Genomic DNA, 25,804 nt, shown 5'->3' with positions numbered 1-25,804 from the left:
TCCTCTTTTTCTTGGTGTTGCCTTCACAACTCCAGCAAATCTGTGCCTGTCAGACCAGGAGGTGGGAAGTGGGAAGGGGGGCAGGGGTGGGGGAAGAGGCTGAGCTGCCTGTCTGCTTGCTCCCCACACAAGGAGGGCCAGTGCTACTCTCTTCCCCAGTGGGCAGGGTGGACGCTAAGCTACAATTCAGGACAGTTTTTGCAGGATCCATCTCAGCTCCAACCTGGACTTAACATGAGTCCATATGCAGCCCCCCCCCCCCCCTTAGACCACAAGCTCTGTTCTGGAACTTACGTGTGAAAGAAGGAGGTTTCTTTGTGGATAAACAATAGTGCCACTTTTGCAATAAAAATATAAAGCAAGGAGGGGGAGAGATAATAATAATAATAATAATAATAATAATAATAATAATAGTTGTTGTTGTTGTTGTTTGTACCCTGCCCATCTGACTGGGTTGCCCCAGCCACTCTGGGTGGTTTCCAAGACATAAAAACTTAATAAAACACCAAACATTAAAAACTTCCCAATACAGGGCTGCCTTCAGATGTCTACTAATAGTTGTGTAGTTCTCTATTTCCTTGACATCTGAAGGGAGGGTGTTCCACATGGCGGGCACCACCACCGAGAAGGCCCTCTGCCTGATTCCCTGTTGCTCACTTCTCACAGTGAGGGAACCACCAGAAGGCCCTCAGAGCTGGACCTCAGTCGGGGTGGAGACGCTCCTTCAGGTACACTGGGCTGAGGCTGTTTAGGGCAGGGGTCAGCAAACTTTTTCAGCAGGGAGCTGGTCCACTGTCCCTCAGAACTTGTGGGGGGCTGGACTATATTTTGAAGAAAAGAAATGAACAAATTCCTATGCCCCACAAATAACCCAGAGATGCATTTTAAATAAAAGCACACATTCTACTCATGTAAAAACATGGTGATTCCTGGACTGTCCACGGGCCAGACTTAGAAATTGATTGGGCTGGATCCGGCCCCCAGACCTTAGTTTGCCTACCCATGGATTAGGGCTTTAAAGGTCAGCACCAACACTTTGAATTGTGCTCAGAAACGTACTGGGAGCCAATGCAGATCTCTCAGGATTGGTGTTAAATGGTCTCGACGGCCACTCCCAGTCATCAGTCTAGCTGCCGTACTCAGGATTAGTTGTAGTTTCAGGTCACCTCCAAAGGTAGCCCTACATAGAGCTTGTTGTAGTAGTCCAAGCGGGAGATAACCAGAGCATGCACCACTCTGGCGAGACAGTCCACGGGCAGGTAGGGTGGATCTGGTAGACAGCTGCCCTGGATACAGAATTGACCTGCGCCTCCATGGACAGCTATGAGTCCAAATGACTCCCAGGCTATGCACTTCAGGGGCACAGTTACCCCATTCAGCGGCGGAGCAAGCCGATTGGGTGCCTGGGGCAGCACTCGCGCCCTTTGCCCAGAGACAGGGCCAGCTACCCGTGGGGCGGGGCAAACCAGGGCAAGGCAGGGTAGGACACTCTGTGGGGCCTCCAAGGAGTGTTCCTGTCTCCTCCCACTCAGCCGCCCTACAGCTGAGGGGGAGGTGGCGGGTGGACCATTTGGGGCAGTGCGGAGCCTGCGCGCGTCCAAGCCACCGTGTCTCTCCCAGGAGACATGTGTGGCTTGGGTGCGTTGCAGGCCCCACAGTGAGTGCCGCCCTCAGTGGTGACATCCAGCCTCTACTTAGAAACCTCCAAGAAAGGAGAGTCCACAACCTCCCAAGGGAGACCATTCCACTGTCAAACAGTTCTTACTGTCAGAAAGTTTTTCTGTTTGTTTAGTCGGAATCTCCTCTCTTGTCACTTGAAGCCACTGGTTTGAGTCCTACTCTCCATAGTAGGAGAAAACAAGCTTGCTCCCTCTTCCATGTGACAGCCCTTGAGATATGTGAAGATGGCTATCATATCTCTGCTCACTCTCCTCTTTCCCAGGCTACACAGACCCAGCTCCTTCAAGTGTTCCTTATAAGGCTAGGTTTCCAGACCCTTGATCATCCTGGTTGCCATCCTCTGTACACCTTTCAGCTTATCAACATCCTTCTTAAACTGTGGTGCCCATAATTGGACACAGTATTCCTGATGTGTGGGATGTGAAACACAAGAGCAGTCAAGTACAACATTCCTAGAGTGAACATGTTTACACATGGGGAGGAATGTTTGTCCAGCCAGCAGGTAAACTTCCTGTTTCCTTCTGGGCTGGGACAGACTTCCTTTGCATGTGACTAGAGGTGGGTGTGGCCTCACCTGTGCAGGTAATGACAAAAGCACAGGGCAGGGCAGCCATCTCTCTCTTTTTGACTATATGCATCGAAGAAGCAACATCTGCTTATGAGATAGTTTCCAGGTGTATGTTACTTTTCTAAGATAAGTCTGCTTTCTGGGATCTGATTGTGAACAGAATGTGAGTAAACTCTTTTTATTCTTTTATAGAAGACTGTGTCGTGTCTTTACTTTTATGAGTGAATAAGGGGAAAATACCAGAACAGTTATTATAGAGGCTTTAGCGAGCCTGACCAAATGCATCCGCTGTCAAGCTTGCAAAAATCTATTATTTGCCCGATAATAAATGCTGGAAATGTAAAGAAACTGAAGGTACATTCTTTCACCTTTGGTGGACGTGCCCAAGGATTAAGGCTTTCTGGGAAATGATATATAATGAACTGAAAAAGGTATTTAATATACCTTCTTGAAGAAACCAGAGGCCTTTCTTCTGGGCATTGTCGGCCAATTGGTGCTAAAGAAGGACAGAACTTTTTTTATGTATGCTACAACAGCAGCAAGAATACTCATTGCAAAGTATTGGAAGACACTGTTGGGATACTGCCAGGGAGATAAAGTCCATCATGGCCCCCAAGCCGTCTGCCGGACGATCCATCGATCTCCCGTAGGCACGCAGTATCAGCAATTAGCGACATGAGTTTCTAGAAAATATCTTGCCACATTCCAGAGCTCATGCACACTCTATCAGCAGATAATGCACAGCAAAAGTCGCACTAAGGAGAGCATTATTTACAAGTTTTATTCAGCGTTGATCAGAACACAGAAAAACATGACTGCCTGCTTTAGTGTCTACGACACAGAGAGAGAAACAAAAGCAACAGAAAACATAAACATCCTGTGAACAGGAAATACGCAGACTCTGTGACTCACAGCCTGCTCCCTTTTAAGGTGGAACGGAAATATCCTAACATCCTCCCCCTTTCCGTGTAACCTGTAGTACCTGTGGTTCAACCCAATTGCAACCTTTGTACGTAAACCTTAAGTTGTTCTCTGTTAACAACCTTAGACAACAGATCAGCAGGTATTTCATTTCCTGCCATGTAGGACACCTGAATGAGTCCTTTCTGAATACACTCCCTTGCACGATGTAGCTTAATCTGCAAGTACTTGGTTCTTTGCTTGCAACTCTCCGAGTTCAGCAAAGCCAAACACGATCTATTGTCTTGATACACTTGTACAGGACATCTCACAGAAACTCTGATGTCCTTAAATAGTTGCATCAGCCATTCACAATCCATGAGTGAAAATGACAGAGCATTGAGTTCTGCTTCACAGGAACTTAGACTCACTGTCGTCTGCTTTTTGCACAACCAGTCAAACAGGCAGTGGTTGTACATGTAGCATACTCCAGAAGTGCTTGTAACATCCGTGGTGTCACTTCCAAAACTTGCATCTGAAAAGATTTCAAGACCTCCAGTCTTCTGACTGGTGAACCTCAGCCTGTAGTGCAAAGTCCCTTTCAAATAGCGGGCTATGCGCTTCAGAGCTTTCCAATCCTGAACAGTAGGATTGTTGGCATGTCTGCTAAGCAGGTTACAGCTTACAGCTATGTCAGGTCTTGAGCATCTAGCAATGAAATTCAACTTGCCTAGAATGCATCTGTACAGCGTTGTGTCAGAAAACGCTTCAGCAGTACTATCTACCTGGTAACCTGTCACCATCGGTGTGTCTGCTGGGTTTGCATCAACCAAATTCAACCTGGTTAATACATCAGCAATTTTCTGTGTTTGGTGTACCAGAAAACTACCTGCTTGGTCCCTCTCGACCTGCAGAGAAAGATAGTTGGATACCTCACCAAGATCCTTCATGTCAAAGTGCTCCTTCAGCTGAGCTAGGGTGCTTTGGTAAAAAGCCTGATTCTTCCAAAACATCAGAAGATCATCAACAAAACATAAACAATACAGTTTGTTTTGCCCCTCCTCCTTGACAAACACACATGGATCAGCTTTGCCCTGGTGAAAACCTAGAGAAAGCAACGTCTCAGTGAGTTTTGTGTTCCAACACCTGGCACTCTGCTTGAGACCATATAAGGATTTCCGCAGTTTACAGACCATTCCCTTCTGTATCTCCATCCCATCAGGTGGAAGCATGAACAGCTCCTCGTTCAAAATCCCGTACAAAAAAGCTGTATTAATGTCGTGGTGGGAAACATGCAGTTTCTCCTCCGCAGCAATCTTGAGCATCAGCCGAATGCTCTCATATTTGACTGTGGGTGAGTAGGTCTCGTGGTAATCCTGTCCTGGTACCTGTGAAAAACCTCTGGCAACCAATGTGGCTTTGTGTCTGACAACCTTGCCATTCTGGTCTGTCTTGGCCTTGAAGACCCATTTGCTGCCAACCAGTCTCATTCCTGGGACAACCGGTACCAACTTCCAAGTTTGGTTCCTATTCAAGGAATCAACTTCAGCCTTCATGGCATTAAGCCAAGGCTCAGCATCTTTAGAGGTTAACTCCTGAACCTCTTTGAAGCTTGAAGGTTCCCATACCTTCTCTGAGCTACTAAGAACAGCAGTTGCTGTCTTAGCAAACTCATCAGCAAATCTCTTTGGAGGTCTGCCCTTCGTCGCCCTTTCAGATCTGCGTACTAGACGCAAATCTTCTGGACTCATCTCCTCCTTCTTAGGAGAGAAGTGACCAATGGTGAACAGTGGTTCTTCCAGTTCATTGTCAGACGCATCAGATGGTCTGACTGAGGCCTTTGTGCTCTTGTAGTCTGCTGTGTCATCACTGTCACTGACATCAGCAGCAGCTGAACTGAACTGGAATCCGAACTCTGATCATCATTGTCATCATCATCCTCAGCAGCTTCCTCAGCTTTAGCTGCTTCTTTGACATCACCTTCATCCTCCTCTGGGTAACTCTGGAAAATTCCCACATTTTCCCCCCACTTAGGATTGTACTCAACACTCTTTGTGAACTTAATGGACTTAGAGTCAGTCATCCACACCCTGTATGCACCTTTTTCGTACCCCATGAACAAACCATGTGCCCCACGCTTCCCAAGCTTGTTGCTCTGTGGGGTGTGTACCCACATGTCAGAACCAAAGATTCTCATGTGCTTGATGTTGGGTTTCTTACCAAACATCTTCTCATAGGGGGTACAACCAATAGGTGATGACAATCTGCGATTATAAGTGTAAACAAACGAGTTCAAAGACTCCCCCCAAAACTTCTCAGGGAGATTGGCATCATGCAACAAGGTTTTCAGTCCTTGCAGCAACGTTTGATTTGCTCACTCCGCAAGTCCATTCATCCATGGCGATCTAGGCGTTGACAAGTCATGCTGAATTCCCTTCTCAGTCAGGGAAGCCTCAAACTGCTGAGAAGTGAACTCTCCCCCCTCGATCAGTAAAGAGACAGCCAATACGTTTACCGTGAACATTCTCCAACCAAGCACAGAATGCCTTGAACCTAGGAAACGTTTGCGATTTCTGCTCGAGCATAAACACATGAATGTACCTGGAAAAAGAGTCAATTAGAACCATGAAGTACCTTGCTCCACCCAAAGAGGCCGCAAGTGGACCAACCAGGTCTGCGTGCACTAGCTGGTAGGGTTTGGAAGCCTGCCTGCTAGACTCCTTGCCTTTTGGAGCAACCTTCACCTTGTTCTCTGCACAAGATACACATTTCATGTGAAACTTACAGGGTTTGATGTTCAAACCCTCAACCATCTCTGGCATCTTGGCCAGTGCCTTCCAAGAGAGGTGACAAAACCTTCTGTGTGCATCGTGAATGCATCCTGCATGAAGAACTTTGTTAGTTTGTGCAACACAACAAGAATCGACATTAGACACAACAGCACCATTGTCATCATAAGTTATACAGAACAAGACATCCATAAACTTTGCATGCAAAATGTCCTCTTTGCCTTTTCTGATGACACAGACGCTCCTCTTGAAGGTAAACCTCAAAACCACGCCCAGTCAGCTGTGGGACACTGAGCAAATTGTCTGCAGCACCTGGAACAAACAGTACATCTTTGATGGTCGTGTGCGGACTTGCCAGTTTCACAGTCCCTTCTCCTGCAATTCGTAACGTCTTTCCGTCAGCCAGGTGGATCTCACCTTCTTGAGGTTTGAAGGAGATAAATAGGTGGCGGTCCTTTGAGACATGGCGGGTACAGCCTGAATCAATAACAAACCTGGCTTTGGCCTTTGGAGCAGCCTTTGCAGCAAGCAAAACCTTGTTTTCCACCGGCGTGGGCTTTTGCAGCTTGCCCCCCTGCTCCTGGCCATCAGACTTGCCTTTAGCCTTTGGTGAAGCTGTGCCAGCAAACAAAACCTTGTTTTCCACTGGCGTGGGCTTTTGCAGCTTGCCCCCCTGCTCCTGGCCATCAGACTTGCCTTTAGCCTTTGGTGAAGCTGTGCCAGCAAACAAAGCCTTGTTTTCCACTGGCATGGGCTCTTCACCCTCCCTCTGCTTCTGGCCATCTGCAGGCGTCTGCCTCTGTTTACCTTTGCCCTTCCGGCCTCTGCAAAGGCGATGACCTTGGCTCCCATGAGAAACAGAGCTCTCAGCTGCCGACTCCTTGGCTCCCCCTGGAGGCTGGAATGCTGCCTGGGATGACGTGACAGTCAGCTCCCCCTGCAGCGCACAAGCCGACTCAGCTGCATTCCTTCTATCGTATTCGTTTTGCAAAGTCGCCAAGACCTTTGTAGCAGTGAGGTCTTGCGCAGGGAGGGTCGCCAGCTGACTTGCCACGGCATGGTAGCTTTCATCCAGGGAGTCCAGGATGAGAACTGCAAACAGTGACTCAGGCATATTGAAACCTCTCTGAGTCAATTCCTGTCTGAGATGCTGCAAATGTAAAACGTGGGCTCTAAGGTCTTCCCCTGGCTCCAAACGCTTCCTGTGCAGCTTTCTGAAATAAAGCAACACAGACCCAACCTCTTGTCGGAGATGACAGGCTCTAAGCCCGTCCCACATCTCACGGGCACTGGCCTTGCCAGCCAGGGTGATTAACTCTTCAGGAGCTACTGAGAGCAAAATTATCCCCATGGCTCTTGAGTCCTGTGCCGTCCATTCATCTGTCACAGGGGCTGGGGGGTCCTCAGAAACGGTATTCCACACTCCAAGCTTTCTCATCTGGCCCTCACAGTACCTTGCCCAGGTCTGATAGTTGTGGCCATTTAGCTTTGGTGGAGACGGAGCAGCTTCCGAGGATTGTAAAAGATCCATCTCAGCCTTTTACTTGAGCCGTGAGTCTTATTCACTTCAGAAACGTCTTATCTCAGCAGCTCATAAATCATGAGGCCTGTTTGGCTCGACTCCCAGACCAATTAGGCCAGCCGGACATCTGAAGCCCTTGCCGCAGCAAACAGAAAAGCCTCACTTTCGCTTTTCCCACATACCTCAACGCAGTCTGTCACAGTCTTACTCTCCTGTAAGTGCCGTGAATCTGGGCCCATAACCTGTTGTTGGGATACTGCCAGGGAGATAAAGTCCATCATGGCCCCCACGCCGTCTGCCGGACGATCCATCGATCTCCCGTAGGCACGCAGTATCAGCAATTAGCGACATGAGTTTCTAGAAAATATCTTGCCACATTCCAGAGCTCATGCACACTCTATCAGCAGATAATGCACAGCAAAAGTCGCACTAAGGAGAGCATTATTTACAAGTTTTATTCAGCGTTGATCAGAACACAGAAAAACATGACTGCCTGCTTTAGTGTCTACGACACAGAGAGAGAAAACGAAAGCAACAGAAAACATAAACATCCTGTGAACAGGAAATACGCAGACTCTGTGACTCACAAAGCCTGCTCCCTTTTAAGGTGGAACGGAAATATCCTAACAGACACAAGATCTACCCACTTTGGAAGAATGGCAGATGAAGGTGATGGACTATATGGAATTGGCAGAAATGACTGGCAGAATCCGAGACCAGGGAGAAGAGTCGGTGGAAGAAGATTGGAAGAAATTTAAAGACTACTTACAGAAATATTGTAAAATTAATGAATGATAGAATGATGTTGGATAGTAACTAAGTGGTTTCTAGCTGTAATGCTTTAAGAGAATATGAAAAAAAAGGGTTATAAATGGGTTAAAATCTAATGGTAAGGATTTGCTGAACCAATAAATTGAAGTGGAATACAAAAAAGGGAGGTACGAAGAGGTCCGGGAAACAAGCTAAAGGAAAATAAGTAACTGGAAATATGTGTGTTTTTAATTGTTTTTATTTTGTATTTTTCTCTTTTTTTTCATTTTTACTGTAATATTTCAAAAAACCTAATAAATATCTTATTAAAAAAAACAAATGCATCCGCTGTGTGTTTAAAAAGGGGAAAGTTACTCTGCTAAACTGTGAACTTGTTAACACAAGTTGGAAAGGCTATAACCAAACAATATATCCTCTCCTGCATCCCTGAACATTCCCACAAGATGTGGTCTGACCAAAGCAGAATAGAGTGGGACTATGACTTCCCTTGATCTGGACACTTGACTTCTGTTGGTGCAGCCTAGAATAGCATTAGCTTTTTTATTTCTGCTGCTGCATCACACTGTTCACTCATGTTCAGCTTGTGGTTCACCAAGACCCCTAGATCCTTTTCACATGTATTGCTAGTAAGCCAGGTGTCCCCCTATCTTATATTTGTGAAGCTGGTCCTTCCTGCCTAACTGAAGAACCTGACATTTGTCCATATTGAAATTTGTTTTGTTAGTTTGGGCCCAGTTCTCCCATCTGTTATAAGGTCATTTTGAATTCTGGTTCTGCCTTCTGAAGCATTAGCTACCTTTCCCGTTTTGGTGTCATCTGCAAATTTACTTCCTTCACCTAAGTTGTTTATAAAGACATTGAATGACAACAGGCCCAGGACAGAACCTTGCGACACCCCACTTGTCACTTATCTCCAGGATTACAAGGAACCATTAGTTAGCACTCTTTGTGTTCAGTCAGTTAACCAGCTACAAATCCACCAAACAGTTTCTTTGTTCAACCCACATTTTACCAGCTTCCTTGCAAGAATATCATGGAGGACTTTGTCAAAATCAAGATACACTTTGCCTAGAGTGTAAGGTCCAACAAATTCACCCATTGCCTTGCTGACAATTTCATTTCCCAGAAGGTGGAAGAAGCAACAAGGGGATCACCCATCTTGGACCTGGTCCTCACCAACAGGCCCATCTATTCCAACATCCATTTCTCACAGTGGATAAACAGTTACCTCTGAGAAACCAGGAAGCAGGACTCAAGCACAAGAGCCCTCTCCGCTCCTGTTGTTTCCAGCAACTGGCATTTGGAAGCATAACAACTTCAAACTATGAAAGCAGAGCACAGCCATCAGGATTGGTAGCTATTGATAGCCCTCTCCTCTTCCATTAATTTGTCTGATCCTCATTTAAAACAATTCCAAGTTAGTGTCTTCTGTGGGAGAGAGTTCCACAGTTTAACAATTTGTTAAAGTGGAAGGGTGCAGCATTCCCTAAAATGGGCCAATCACCAACCAGGGCAGGCAGTGGGAAAGGGGGTTGGTTTTCCGGTGCAGCAACCTGGACACTGAGGAGGCACTTGGGGTGAGGGTGGGGCACACAATTTTTTTTAATTTTTTATTTTCAATGCAGAATCATAACAAAAATTACAAACATTGAATCCAAAATAATACTATACAAACAAAAAAAAATGGAACATACAAAAAAAAAAAAGAAAAAAAAAGCAGAGGAAACAAAACAAAACAAAAACAAAAAGGCACACATCTACAGAAAAAACCATATCGTCATTATAATCTAGTCATTACATACATATACATATATTGACTTCCTTCCTTTGTTCTAAGACCTCAAAAAATTTACTCTTACTGTATTGTTGTGTCTAATTAGATTACTTCCATCTTTGTACTTTTTTTTTTACACCATTTTTCTTTTTCTTTAACCCTGTAAAGCATCATTCATTACATACCGATATACTTACTCCAGAACAATGTTTTTTTATATACTCTTTAGCACATCCCCATTCTTTTAATAATTTCTGGTCCGATTGTCCCCTTATGAATGCTTTGAGTCTTGCCAGATTTATGTATTCACAAAATTTAATTTGTCATTCTTTCACTGATGGAATTTTTCTCCCTTTCCAGTTTTTTGCTATAAGCATCCTGGCAGCCGTTGTTGCATAAAGGAATACTTTCCTTTGATTGTCGGGAATATCGTTTGTGATTAAACCTAAAAGGAATGCCTCCGGTTTTTAAACATCTTTTTGAGTTCTTCATAAATTTCATTCCAGAATTGTTTAATAGGTCGGCATTCCCACCACATGTGAAACATTGTTCCTATTTCTTTTTTGCATCTCCAACAGGTATTTGATTTTAATTTGTAAATTTTAGCCAATTTTACCAGAGTTAAGTACGGTGGGGCACACAATTTGTGGGGCACACCAAAGGTTCACCTTCTTCCAACTTGCCTAAGCCTTGGGGGATGGCCTTCTGTGACACCATTTCCTCTCTTTCCTCTGATTTTTCTCCTGCCGTAGAGGTTATTCAGGGGTCAGCAAACTTTTTTCAGCAGGGGGCCGGTCCACTGTCCCCCAGACCTTATGGGGGGCCGGACTATATTTTTGGGGGGGGATGAATGAATGCCTATGCCCCACAAATAACCCAGAGATGCACTTTAAATAAAAGCACACATTCAACTCATGTAAAAACACGCTGGTTCCCATACTGTCCACGGGCTGGATTTAGAAGGTGATTGGGCCGGATCCGGCCCCTGGGCCTTAGTTTGCCTACCCATGGGTTATAATCATTTGTAGGAGGAGCACTGCATTCAGCTCCCTCAGGGCCCGTTTTTGTTTTTCAATTGTGTACAAAGGTATTTCAGGAAGAACTCTTGCTTTGCTTGGTCTTTAGCTTTTTCTGCCTTTTGGTTGTGGTGCTGAGGTCCATCTGGTTGTTTTCTATCAGCTGTAACTCACTAAAAAGATGAATACATTTTCTATAGAAGATTAAGCTGTAGCTGTAAAATTTAAAATGAAGTGTATTTTCACTTCTTGTGTGTGTGTGTGTGTGTGTGTGTGTGTTACATAACTACCAAGCAACTCCACGGTCTATCTATTTCATTTATACATAAAAAAGAATTCCAATGTATGTACTTCTTGAAAACTGATTGCCTTCTTCAAAGTATAAAATAAAAGTAAACTATGACTAGGAATGTATAAGATACAACAAAAACTAATCTGAATAAAACTGCGCCTCTCAGAGTTCTCTACGGGGCCCCCTGACGTCTGCGCCCTAGGCGGCTTTCTAGATGTCCTGATGAGAGCCCCAGCCCTGTGTGCGTGGGGGCGGGGGCGGGGGGAGGCTGCACCGAGCGCCTTCAGGGGGTCCTTCCCGGCCTCTGACAAGGATCTCTTGGTCCTTTCGGCCTGGTGGGACTCTGACTCCCATCAGCCCGAGGAAGCACGGTCAATGCGAGGAAACCTACTGTTTTGTTCGCTTTCGATTCCTTTTGCAAGTGCATTACATTTTGCCTTTTCAACTGTCTGAAGCAAGTTGAACTCGTGTATAAAAACGTGTTTCAGCTCAGCCTCTCTGAGACAACCCACGAAATAATCCAGTAGTCTATTGAAGCATTCGTCGAGATTTGCTGCAATCCATTCATCATCATCACGGGACCACTTGGTACATGCATGAAAAAGGGCAGTTTTGGCAAGGTAAGAATGGAGGCGCAGCAACATCGCGCTCGCTGGCCCTGCCGGAGAGTGGCGCGCACGTTGAGGAAGAGCGCAGGGGAAGAGCGAAGCCAGGCTGGAGCGCTTCTGTCTGTTGGTAGATGTTTCCGGGGATGCTGAAGGCCTGCAGAACCCGAACCAAACCCCTGGGTCCGCCTTGCTCAGGGCCTCAGAGGCTCTCCAAGGATTTCAGGCCAGGAGAGTCTCTCTCAGCCCTGCTTGGAGATGCTGAGCGGGATACACTCGAGGACGTCCTGAGCGCGAGGCGGATGCTCTGCCACTGAACCATGTCGGTCCTTCGCCTCTGCGCCCTGTAGCGCATCAGCAGCACCCAGAGGAGACCTGGTTGGGGGAAATACTCTTGTGCGAAAGGGAGAACCGCTGCAGAAAGAGGGGCTGCGTTGGCCACTCTCTTTTGTCATGTGGATTTCCCCATCACCGCGTTAAAAAAAGACAAAATACTAGGAGCACGTTCTTTTAAATTGCTCATCCCTTCGTTTGAAGGTGGTTCGAAATCCCTTTTCAGGCTTGCTATGGGACATTGGTTTGGCGCGTTCCTCCGTCTTCCGACGCTTCTTTATGTTATGATGATCATGTTTAATGTATCTATTAGCGATACGTGTGTGCTGCGGCTGCTGCCCGAGAGCATAACGCGCTGGTGGCTTACAATATTATTATTACACAATAAAAAAATTAATACATTACAATATTTTATCATAATTACCGTTTATAATATGTTACAAAGTATAAATTTTAATATTATATAAAATGTATAGTGTACAATCATAGTATAACAAAAATAATATTAATGTACCCCCTGAATTAATAATAATATAAATATTTTATAATATTTTATCGTATTAACATTACTATATCTTACAGAGTGTGCTATAAATTATATAACACAATATTGTATAACAACTCTAATATTTATGTCTTCTGCCCTCAATATATTATTACATAATTATCATACATTCTAATTTATATTAACATGCTATGAATTGTAATATATTATATTTAAAGTATATAATGTTATGGTATAACAGTAAGATTGATATTTCTCCCCGCCTTCCGAATTACCCAAATCTCTAATAATTTGGAGCGTGATTTGCTGAGTGGGTGGAAGAAAATAAAAACGGCACATGAGGCTGGGCGCGGGGAAATCAAATAAAAACTGCCACCCCCGTTTTCTTTTCACCGGCGGTAGCGGCATGAAGTTCTCCGGCTGACGCGTGTTCTCTTTCGACACAGGCAAAGAAAAGATGCTTCCGAGTCTTGTTTGGTTTTTCCCCGAAAACAATCCGAAACACATTTTGGAAGGGGGGGGGTAATTTTCCCTCCTCCCTCCCCCACTCTTTTGCTCGGTCCCGGACTCCCCTGAAATCCAGGAAGTCTCCTGGCCGAGGCGAACCGGCCCGGCTGAATCTCCGCGGCGCCTCAGTCTGCGCGCTTTGGGCTGCTGGCCAGTTCCCCGGGCTGACCGTGAGGAGCGAAGCGCGCCACTGGGGAGGCCCGGTCGACGTCACACACGCGTGCACCCACCCAACCATCCAGGGTGAGAGAAAACAAACCCGGAGGGAGACTTTCCCCCCCAAGAGGAGAAGGCCGCTGAATACCCCCCCCCCCATGCCCCCGCCCCATGTTTTCCCGAGGAGCACAGAGTTTCGGTCGCTCCAATGTGGGGTGGGGGGGGTGGGAAACCAGGGAGGGAACCAACAGAAGACCCTCGACGCTGGACCTCAGTGTCCAGGCAGAACGATGGGGGTTGAGACACTCCTTCAGATATACTGGACGGAGGCCGTTTAGGGCTTTAAGGGTCAGCACCAGCACTTTGAATTGTGCTTGGAAAGGTACTGGGAGCCAATGTAGCCCTTTCGCCTCCACTGTTGCTCCTGAGTAGCCAGTGCGCCCCGTCGGGGCCTCAAGTGCATGGAAGCCAGTCTCCAGCTGGGCTGATGAGGATGGGACGTTTCGTCTTCGGGCTGCGCCAGGAGGTGGGGCAAGCGGAGATCTGCTCAAATGGCCGCGGGGGGGGGGGGGAAGCACTGCCCCCATCGGGTGGGTGGGGGTTCTGACTCCCGACGCCCCACCCCATGGGTAAAATGGAGCCCTAACTCTCCACTCCCCAGCGCCCTCCTTCCTCGGCTGGGCGCTTCTTACTCCCGCCCACCCCCCCACCCCCCACCTCAAGAGGCGGTGGAAGAGACTGGGCTAGCGCAGCCTCCCCGCCCAGTTATAAAGGCGGCTGCCCTCCCCTGCCCATCGGTCGGTCGGTCGGTGCCGCTGCCAGTCCGCCCTTAGGTCCCGGACCCGCCGCCACCATCACCGCCGATTAAGGCTCAGACGCTGCCCGGCTCTCCTACTTTCAGAGGAGATGATGGATTGCTCCTACGACGATGATCTGGACGAGCTTTGCCCAGTCTGCGAGGACAAGGTATCCGGTTACCATTACGGACTGCTCACCTGCGAGAGTTGCAAGGTAAGGGCCGGCCGTCGAGGGACAGCGACCCGCTCGGGACTGCCTTCCGCAGTCGAGAAAGGGGCTTAGTGGTCTTCTTCTTAGGAAGGAGAGAGGGAAGAGGTTTGAGATCAGGGATCCCCAAATTTGGACCCCCAAAAATGTTTCAGGGCAGCAGCGTGGGCTTGTGGGGTCGGATGCCCTTCTTTAAAAAAAATGCAGGCTCCCCCTTCCCCAATGAACTCCGCTCCACCCGCCGACTGAATAATGACCCCCGGATGGGATTATCATAATAAATGCCGCATTGAAAATTGGCTATCGCCCTGGGCTTCTTAACTGCAGCGCCCTAAAACACCCCAGAGCAAAACCGTCAGTGCAGAAAATTATGGTGGCGTATTTTAATACATGACGCTGGACGTGCGTATTTAAAAGAGGTTCATCTCTCGGCTAGGGATGGGGTTTACAAATATTTGCAGGGCAAAACGGTGAGTACAGGATTGAAAAGGAAATAATTAGGATGCAAACAAAATTTGAATTATTATCGCTATCACTGCTTCATGGTTATATGAAATAGTGATAACTGCTTCAGTATTATTAAAAATAATCATTAAAATTAAGCCATGCTACTAATATTAGCAACATAAATGCAAATCATTATATTGATTAAAATAGCTCCAAAATTATTGTTAAATATATTTTTCTTAAGCACCAAGCCATCCACATCGAACTCTGGATTACCCAGCGTTTCAGAACAGTATTTCATTAACCCCAGAACCTTTCCCATATTCTGTTGAAAATCCCGGTACATATTTCGACCTGTAGAAGCCGTCACTCATCTTAATTTTCTCGGGCCCATCTCTGTAGCGCAGCCCCACAACGCTCGCCCTGTAGAACCCACAATACGGCCTCAGTTCCTTTGGGGTTTTTGTTTTCGATCATTTGTGATATTTTAGAGGCCACAGGAGGACTGCGAATGTTTATCACTTCTCTTCGAACCCCGATTTTACGGATGGCGAGTTTTAAGGAGTCCGTGATCCGGCACCCAAAATCGCATGTAACGCCGATTTGATGTCACTCCCATTCAGGAGCGATAGGTTCCCTAAGTCTGTTCCGGGGAGGGGGTGGGGGCCGGGGGGCAAATGCTTCCCCTGCGCGGCCTTTTCGTCCCTAAAACTCTTTTCGAAAAATGCGCGGTAGGAATTCTTTGGAAATCTTATCTGAGAATGAATAAAATGCTTCCGGAATAAACGAAATCGACTGGTTTGCGGGCGACTCGATCAGGAAATGTGTCCGGGAAAATGCATCCCGGTCTGGAGTTCTCAAAAGGTGATTCAATGAAGGAGATTCGTCTTTTGGGGAACCGCAAGTCTTAGCAGTTAATATTATTAAAAAACTGAACCTAGGGGAGCGTTTGGCGGTTGGGGATCTGGGGACGCTTTCCGGTGAGCAGCATGTGCACGTCGGGGTGTGGATGTGATGGCAATTATTTTCCAAGAAAGTGCCTTGTATATTTTTAGGCGCGGGAAAATATATGGCTGCGCGAAAAACGCCCGAGGACCCTGCGCGCCTCTTTCCCTGGAGTCGAGGGGGTGAACCAAATGGAGCCCCGGAGCGCTGCACTCGGCCCTTCTGTGCAAAAGACCTAGTGGTGCTCAGGACCAGACCCGGCTGGCCCGCTCCGTCCTTCTCTCCAGGAACGGGTTTGCGCCAAACAGGGTCTCCGGAGGCCGCCAGAGGACGGTGCTCGGCGGGGGCCCCTGCTGGGAAGGGCCGCTTTGCAAGCGGTGGGTGCGAGAAGGGTTAGGGAGAAATTGGGGGGGGGGAGTGAGGCGAATATTGCCCTCCACCCCCCCCCCAAATGATGACACCCAGCAAGGGCATCCCTTTAAAGTGAGGTTACAGGGAACCAGGCAGAGGGCCTTCTCGGTAGTGGCGCGCGCCCTGTGGAACGCCCTCCCATCAGATGTCAGCAGCTATCTTATTTTTAAAAGACATCTGAAGGCAGCCCTGTTTAGGGAAGTTTTTAATATTTAATGCTGTATTGTTTTTAACACTCCATTGGGAGCCGCCCAGAGTGGCTGGGGAAACTCAGCCAGATGGGCGGGGTATTATTATTATTAATAATAATAATAAAATTAAAATGTCTGTTCTTGGTCATTTTTCTGCTTTGTGGATTTATTTATTTGCCGGGTGAGGGAAGACATTATTCTGTTTTTCTTCGTTCAGTTCGGTTTAGTTTCTTTCCAGTTCCCCCGTCCTCCCTTGCTGTCTCTAAAGGTGTTTTTGCTTGCTTGCTTGTTTTGAGACGGTGCTTTTGAGATTCCCACCTTAATGGTAGGATCAAGGAAGGTGGGGGAGGGAGAGGCCCAAAGACGGAAGCCTCAGTTTACCAGGATGCGTCTCGGGGTATGTCTGTCACATTTGTCGTGAGGCTCCCACAAAGGAAGGGCAAGGTCCATGGAGTCTCTTCAAACTTCCGGAGGTGCCCCCCATCATGTGTGTGTGTGTGTGGGGGGGGAATTGGCAGCTCCAGCTTGAAGGCCCGGCCACCCCCACCCTCACCACCAGCGAAAGGGAGATGCGCTTTCCCTGGGGGACTGATAATGCCCTAAGCGCTTCGCGGGGGTGGGTGGGTTGCCAGTTAGGTCCTGTGAGAAACACTAGTCTTAAGAAACATCTGCCACCCTGTCTCAGTCTCTCGCTGGAAAAAGTGTATTCCTTCACTTACATTTCAGAATTATAATTAGAATTATTAAATGTATTGCTCACTCTTCACCAGTAGGTCCCAGGGCGGCTTACAACAATCTGAAATTCAGAATTAACAATTGTGTGGTAAGCCGGCACTGCCCCCCCCCCCCCATGGTTCTTGCAGTTTAGCATCCTGGCTGAAGGTTAGATTCCAGGAGGCAGAATATGACAGGGCATGGGGTATCTGCAGACAGGTGCCGGGGCTGAAGCGAGGGGGCCTGGGCAGTGGAGCCAACTGAGGAACCGTGCCCATCTTGCATTCTGAGAAGAGGCGCGCTCTTGAGGCTCCCTTTCCCCAGGGTGAAGCCACCTCTTCTAGGGATTCATCCCTGGAGCTGAGCCGCCCACCCTGTTCTGAGTTGAAGATCTTTTTATTTAATTGCCTGGGGTTGTGACGTCATCGGCGGCGTGCAGAAGTTCACAAGACAAAATGACTTGCGGAAATGTGCTTTATTTAAAATAATCACAATATAAGGTGGCGCTGTGGGTAAAACCTCAGTGCCTAGGGCTTGCCGATCGCATGGTCGGCAGTTCGAATCCCCGCGGCGGGGTGAGCTCCCGTCTTTCGGTCCCAGCTCCTGCCCACCTAGCAGTTCGAAAGCACTACTAAGGGCAAGTAGATAAATAGGTACCGCTTTATAGCGGGAAGGTAAACGGCGTTTCTGTGTGCTGCGCTGGTGCTGGCTTGCCAGAGCAGCTTCGTCACACTGGCCACGTGACCCGGAAGTGTCTCCGGACAGCGCTGGCCCCCGACCTCTTAAGTTTCCCCCTGGATGAATTAAGCCAACGGTTGCATGAAATCAGGCCAAGGGCTGGCAATTGCCCATCTCTTTGCGAAAGGGGCAGTTCTGCCCCTTGGTTGGGAGAGAGCCATCATTTGGCCTTGGTTGGGAGAGAGCCAGTGTGGTGTAGTGGTTAAGAGCGGTAGATTCGTAATCTGGGGAACCCGGTTCGCGTCTCCGCTCCTCCACATGCAGCTGCTGGGTGACCTTGGGCTAGTCACACTTCTCTGAAGTCTCTCAGCCCCACTCACCTCACAGAGTGTTTGTTGTGGGGGAGGATGGGAAAAGGAGATTGTGATAAAGCGGGATATCAAATCCAAACTCCTCCTCCTCCTCTTCTTCTTCTTCTTCTTATCCTCAGGGCTTCTTCAAGAGAACGGTGCAGAATAACAAGCACTACACGTGTATGGAGAGCCAGAATTGCAAGATCGACAAGACACAACGCAAGAGCTGTCCCTATTGCCGGTTCCAGAAGTGCCTTGTGGTGGGCATGAAACTCGAAGGTGACTCCAGTTGGCATAGTCTTGGGCGGGCGGGAGGGGGTGAGTCTTTGCAACACAGAAGGTAGGTGCTGACGGGAAAGTGCCTTCTGCCAAGTGGGTGGGGGAGAGATCCTGACATCCAGCCTATGTCCTGGATGCTGCTGCCTCTGAGCTAACCGCGGCCAGGAGGGCTTCTGATCCAGCCCAAACAAGATGTGGGGACGTGAGACTTGACGTGGGCGGGAGTGGGTGGAAGGACTGGTGACTTGACTCCTACCAGCCATTTTCTTCCTCGTTCCCCCTCTTAACCCCCGTTGCTTTTCTACCTCTGAGGGGGCGGGGAAGCAAAATATATAGGTATACATGCATTTCTTGCCTAGAATGCAAAACCTTCCCTGGCCAGGACATGCGTTTTTGAAAAGAGCGCGCCTCCACACACAGCGTCCACCCAAACAACAGTGCCAGGTGGTTTAAAAGAGACTTTTTGAGATCTTCTAGATCTGCTTCCTTTATATCTTTAGCCTCTTTCCCCTCTACCCACCCCGTCCCCTAGTAACCCCCCCCCTTCTCCTTCTGCTGGGTTTCCATGTGTCCCGTGTGGGTCTCTAGAAGAAGGGCAGGGACCTTACCCTGCAAGGACTCTTGGAAGTGAGACCATGTAAAATGTAAAGGAGCTGAGTGCTTTTTCTGTGTATGCTGTCAAGCTTAGTTGCAAGCCACAATATCCTTATTACTATTAATTCAGTGTTCCATTTGAGTGGAGGTCCCCTAAGGCCGTTATCATTGGGAAAGTCGGATAATGATGACAGTATTCTTGTGGTTCCTCAGGAGCCAGTGATGGTAACCAACCTGGAAGGCTTTAAAAGAGGATTGGACGAATTCATGCAGGATGATAAGGCTATCAATGGCAGCAATGCTTTCAGACGTGCTCAGATCCTGCTTGCATGTTTCCCATGGGGGTATCTGGGTGGCCACTGTGAGAACAGGATGCGGGGCTGGGTGCCCCCCCTCCCCGCTTGGGCTCCTCTTATGTTCTTGAGGCAAAATGCCTGTGCAGCCTCTTCTGACGCTCTTATGTCCAAAGAGCGTTTCGTGCCCGCCGCCCCACCTGCGTCATAATGCTGACTCTTTGAGAAAGGGCTAGCAATAGGGCGATAATTAAATCTGACAGGAGTCCCTCCCCACGTCTCATTGCCCAGGCCCAATTCCTGATGCTCGGTGCGCTTTGCTGGAGAATTCCTGAAAAAAACCCGCATTTATTTTTATATTGCTTTAAAACCCGACTTTCCAGCTCTGTTTCCACTGAGTGAGCTGAAGATTGGTATATTTCCCATTTAGAGTCTAGCAATTAAAAAGCCGCAGTACCGATTCAATGCACACTATATGCTGGTACTCCCAGTTTAAAACCCGACTTTCCAGCTCTGTTTCCGCTGCCGCTGCCGCTGCGGGTTGCTGTCTTGTTCGTGGGGACCTTCCTGCCTTGGAGAGCTGAGGGCTGCCTGTAGCTTGCAGTGGCGTGGCAGCCTGGAGAGCAGGATGGGGCGGCGGCTTTGAACGACATAAAGTGAAAGCAAATTCCTCCATGGGGTGGAAAGGAGGAGGCGAGGCTGGGCGCTGGTCCCGCAGGAGGCTGCTCCACAGCATAGTAGTCTAGGTCTGGAAGGACACGTGTCTCCGGGAACCAATTGGGGTTTCAAATAATAAAAACAAGATAAAAATAAACACACAGAGAGATCATATGAGAGCCATCTTCAAATACATAAAGGGCTGTCGCATGGAAAATGGACCATGCTTGTTTTCTCCTGCTCTGGAGGGTAGGACCCGAACCCATGGTTTCAAGTGACAAGAAAGGAGATTCATTCAGACTCAGCATCAGGAAGAAATTTCTGACAGCCAAAGCTGTTCGACAGTGGAAGGGTCTCCCGCGGGAGGTGATGGTCTCTCCTTCCTCGGAGGCTTTGAAGCAGAGGTTGGAGAGCCACCTGTCAGGGGTTCCGTAGTTGTGATTCCTGCACTGCGGGGGTAGGGCTAGACGACCCTTTGGCTTCCTCCCAACAAAGCCCAAGTAAAGACTACCAATTTTATCAGATCATTAAGGCTAGTTCCATAGTTGCCAGGCTTGCGATGAGGGTTGTCTTGAAAATGATGGTTCTGTTGCCTATGTCATAAAGGAATGCCAAATCATATAAAGTGTCCGGAGGTTCTACTCGTCTTCAAAATCTCAGATATGTGTGCTTCTCTCCATTAAAGCTGTATTCCAGAGTGTGTGGTACAAAGTGTCCAGTGTAAGATTTTGGGCTGTGTTCCACTGAGTTGCAATTATTATTATTTATATTAATTAATTAATTAATTAATTAATTAATTACATTTCTAGACTGCCCTTCATCCGAGGATCACAGGGCAGTGTACAATATAAAATCACAAAAAATACATCCCTTAGTAACAATTAAAAAACAATGTCCCCCCACAGTTTAAAAGGCCACAGATGATGATGATAATAATTATACCCCACCCATCTGGTTTGGTTTCCCCAGCCACTTTGGGTGGCTTAAGGCATATCTAAAAACATAATAAAATTAGCCAAAGGCCTGGCTGAAGAGGAATGTTTTTGCCTGGCACTTAAAGATATGTAGAGATGGCACCAGGCTAGCCCCCCATGGGGAGAGTATCCCACAATTGGGGAGCCACCACAGGAAAGGCCGCTTCTCATCTTGCCGCCCTCTGGATCTCTCGTGGAGGGGCCACATGAAAAAGGGCCTCAGAGCTTATGGATAGAAGCGGTCCTTGAGGAGTGGTGCTCCTGAGCCACTTAAGGCTTTATAGGTCAAAACCAGCACTGAATTGGGCCTGAAAACTAAGTGGCAGCCAGTTGAGCCACAGTTGGCATTATATGCTCAAACTGTCTTATTCATGCTGCCAAGGTCATATATAAGACCAATTCTTTTGACAATATATTTACATTTGTATCATCAAAAATATTCAGTAACAGTAATTTTGGGCAACGAACAATAGTTTCTTTAGCAATATTTATCATTCATGTCAAGAATAAATTCCAAAAATCTTGCACCAAATTGCAGTAAATGATAATATGTACGAAGTTTATTGCAGTCCCTCCAACTAGTAGCTGATAAAGAAGGAAATACTTTTGACATTTGGAAAGGAGTGCAATACCATCTGTGAAATAATTTCAAGGAGTTTTCCCAAAGAAATCTGGAAGCAGATTTTAAGAACTGTGATTCCCAAATTTTATTCCCGTCCTTCCCAAAAAATATCCCCATATTTGTGTGCAAATATATAGTTCCCATATCTTTTTGAGGGGTTCCATAGATCCATTGATAACCTACATTAAGCAATATAGAGTATAATTAAAATCTAATCCTTTTCCTGCTCTACCCATTGTAATTTTCAAATTTTGTTAAGGGTGATTGTCCCTTCACCATCTCCAGTTGCACATACAGACTCAGACATGCTTATGGGTGAGCTGTGTGATAAGCCAGTGGAGATAGGGTTTTCGTGTATGTGTGCGGGAGATACTTTGTACATGCTCAGAAGCACCCTCTACACATATCCCACGGCATGTGGATGAAAGCAGGCAGTGCCAAGAAGGCGTGTCTGTGTGTTTGTTTGGGCACTAGGGGTATACCAATTTCCTGTATCATAATGGGATGCACTTTTGCTTAAAAACACTGAAAAAGGGACTAATTATTCTCAGTTATGGAAAAAGGTTGCCCTGAAATGAAAAGTTGGAAACGCTGTATATGTAAAGTTACTACTCATAACTATCAGCACTTTTAAAAACTTCATGGAACTGTTTATAACTTTTACAGCTGCCTGGAACTTCCTAAAACTGTGGCGAATGTTCAAGAAGAATCCAAATATTGGTCTATAGGGAAAGATTTGTGGGCAAACAACTAAACTTCTTAATTTTTAATATTTCTTTCTGTGGCAATATGCAATTGTGGTTGGAGAAACCCAGCTGGATGGGCAGGGTATAAATATAATCATAATCATAATCATTACAATGTCGCACAAGATCCTCAATTTATTCTCAGCAATAGAAGTGATGAACCATGTATGAAACATTGTACATGTATTAGAAAATTTGCAAGCTCTATTTTTCCTGTATACATGCTATGCATAATACATTATACAGTTACATATACAAAAATTGATGTATTGATTTCAGGGTGACCTTTTTTCAAAAGGTTTGGAAATGACAGTTCATTCCTTTGTTTTTAGGCAAAAGTTCATAGAATCATAGAATCATAGAATCATAGAGTTGGAAGAGACCACAAGGGCCATCGAGTCCAACCCCCTGCCAAGCAGGAAACACCATCAGAGCACTCCTGACATATCAGAGCACTCCTGACATATGTACTAACTAAGCTACAGGAACATGAGGTTGTAAAAAAGTTCTAACCCTAGCAGACACTTCCCTTTCCAAAGATGCCAGGGGAAAGGAATAAAAATAATATTAAGATTTTTTGTTTAAATCCCAGCAGTCCGGACATTTATTCCGGCAGGTGCTCAGCTTTTTCTACCATTGCAAGGAAATAGCCTCCTATCCTGAGCAGTACCGAGTGTCTCGGCCACGGTCCCGACTCACTGGAGTCCCTTGGGCACGCCCATTGTGCAGAACCTGGCTGGCTGGAACCCCTCTGATAGCAGGCGCCATGGGGGGGGGGAGAGATCTGCTCGGTGCTGAAGTGCCCCCACTTTGCATGCCAAAGGCTCCAGGTTCAATCCCTGGCACCCCCCCCCTTAAAAGGACCCTTGGCCGGAGAGCTGCTGCCAGCACAGCAGACAATACCGGTGGGTTAGATGGACCCTTAGCTAGAACCCCCACCAGTGTCCGCCAGATTCTTCTGTTCTGTGCCTTGGCGGAGCAGGTGTGATGAAACCTTGGGCCTCATCCTGGAGGTTTCTGAGCTACAATTCCCATCAGCCCCAGCTGATGGTGGTTGATGGGAGTTGTAGTCCAAAATATTTATTTGTTTGCATTTATATCCCACCTCGTTCTCCAAGGAGCTTAAGGTGGCAGAGGTACAGGGTTCTCCCTTCCCGATTGAATCCCATCGCAACACTCTCTAGCAATGCCATTGCAGTGCCTTTGAGTGCATGCAGAGTGCCCATACCCTTTGATGCCTTGCGACTGGCCTTCACGTGGCTTTATCCACCAGGGGTCGCCGTGAAGGGGGGAGAAGGGCTATAGTTCAGAAGGTCCCAGGCTTAGTCCCCAGGGACATCTCCAGGAAGCAGGGCTGGGAGAAGACTCGTGAGGAGATGCTGCCAGTCAGTGTAGACAATTCCGAGCTCTATAGACCAGGAGTCTCTGACTTGGCAAAAGGCAACTGCCCCACGTTCTTATGTTCTTCTATTATTCTGCGTGGAGCAAATGGGTGCATGAAAAAGGGAACGAAAGAGAAGGAGGGGCACACATTCCAACACAACTCCCTGGTTGGATGCTATTTTTTCATTCATTACTTGCATTTATATCTCCTCTTTTCCTTGGAGAAGCTCAATGTGACATCCATGTAGCATCCAGAGTGGTGCAATCTAATCCCAACGACAACCCTGTGAGGTAGGCTAGGGTGACAAGCAGTGACTGGTCCAGGGGGCTAACTTGTATGAAATATTGTGGGAGGGCAGGTAAGCCCCTTCCTGCACACACATCACATCACTTGAGTAGCAATGCCCATCAACCGGGGGGGGGGGAACTGTCCCCCTCGAAAATTTTGTTAGGGGGTGGGCAAAGGGACCTCGACCCCTAGGAGTTGGTTTCTATGGGCTGGCCTCTAATGGCACACCCAGGGAGCTTCGAGGCCGAGTGGGAGGATTTGAACCCAGGTCTCTCCCAGGTCCTAGTAAACTAATCACTATGCCACTATGACAGCAATTTTGGATGGCTTCGGGGCGTAGTGGTTTTTTAGCTTCTCTTTTATCATGTCCCATGGCGCTGCCTGGACTGCTAGTGGCACGACCAAAACTCGGGCCGTCTCAAACACCTCGGGCTCGCAGAGGCTGAGGAATAGGCCCCACTTACGCTCCTCTGACCCTTCCGTTAGCTCGTTTGCTTGGAGGCAGCAGCCGAACCGAGCAAGATAGGAGTCCCATGATTCAGAGGCTGGGGCAAATGGCAGTAGAGGCACGAGTGAAGCCATGGTTCCGATGCCGACGTGGTGGGCGATGGATGGAACACAGTGCTCTAGCCAGTATGGTCAGCTCTGAATTGGGTTCTGTTCAGTGATTTTGCTCAGTGAGTGTCCAAATGTGGCTGTGCTCTGATGTCCATCTGATCCCATCTCCGTCGCCAGTATTAAATAGTGGGTGGACATAGCAGACAACACAGAGATTTCTCCAAGTAGTTCTTTATAAGTAAGCTGGAACTGAACTGAACAGCAAACAGCTCAGCCGGCCTGCTTTTATAGGCAGCCGGCTGTCAACATTGTAACCACAACAGCCCAGGGTTTCGCGCCTAAATTAACTTACGTGGACCTGAGTGAAAACTATATACACAATACCCCTGTTGGCCAGGGTGAGAACTTCAATACATAACACTGGGCCTTCCTGGCCAGATTTTGTCTGACGCCTTTTCCCCGCTTTCTCTCCCTTTGCCCCTTCTTCTCCTCCCTCCCTCCTCCCTCCAGCCGTGCGTGCCAACCGCATGCGGGGTGGCTGGAACAGGTTCAGGCCCATGTACAAGCAGGACCGAGCCATGAAACAGCAGAAGAAGGCGCTGATCCACGCCAACAGCTTCAAACTGGAGACGGCGGCCCAGCCGCCCAGCGTATCCCCGGTGCAGGCGGTGGAGGAGTCCGGCGGGCTGTCGGCCTCGCTGCACGGCCTGAGCCAACACCACCAGCCTGAGGTGGCAAAGGGGCTACCCCCGCCCAGCAGCAGCAGCTCCAGCAGCGGCAGCGGTGGCAGCGGGATAAGCAGCTCCACCGCCATGACGCCCATCGACTATGAGTGCAGCTCCTACGGGACGCCCGCGCTGGCCATGCTGGTGCCCTCGGGTCACAGGCCGCTCTCGGGTTACCACTACCCGCCCTTCGCCAGCTGGGCCATCAAGTCCGAGTTCCTGGACCCATACGTGATGCATCCAAATGAGGCAGCCCCGCCGTACCCCTACCCAGAGGTCTATGCCAGCGGCGGCTCCCCAGCCACTGGGGCCGACATGCCCGACGTGATCCTGAAGTTGCTGGAACAGGAGCCCGACGAGGCGCAAGTCAAGGCCTGCATCCTGTCCTGCCTGCAGGAGGAGCAGAGCAAGGGCCTCCACAACAAGCTCAGCGCCTTTGGCCTCATGTGTAAGATGGCAGATCAGACCCTCTTCGCCATCGTGGAGTGGGCACGCAGCTGCATCTTCTTCAAAGAGCTGGAG

At 47.9% G+C, this 25,804-nt stretch overlaps 1 protein-coding gene across 1 annotated transcript in view; it reads left to right on the top strand.

Moving 5' to 3' along the window:
• Window positions 1–14,195: 14,195 nt before the first annotated feature.
• Window positions 14,196–25,804, top strand: part of LOC308467689 (steroidogenic factor 1-like) — a gene marked incomplete at its 3' end in the record, with an annotated part of 28,699 nt that continues 17,090 nt past the window's right edge. Inside the window, exons 1-3 of the mRNA XM_080989406.1 lie at window positions 14,196–14,429; window positions 18,300–18,441; window positions 25,068–25,804. Coding sequence (XP_080845532.1) covers window positions 14,325–14,429; window positions 18,300–18,441; window positions 25,068–25,804 — 984 coding nt within the window. The 5' untranslated portion in view covers window positions 14,196–14,324. The remainder of the gene's footprint in view (window positions 14,430–18,299; window positions 18,442–25,067) is intronic.

The sequence above is a fragment of the Podarcis pityusensis genome (genome assembly GCF_964106645.2).
Source record: "Podarcis pityusensis genome assembly, chromosome: W".
Lineage (NCBI taxonomy): Eukaryota > Metazoa > Chordata > Lepidosauria > Squamata > Lacertidae > Podarcis > Podarcis pityusensis.
Note: the sequence above shows the minus strand (reverse complement) of the source record. Positions and strands in the feature narration are given on the sequence as shown.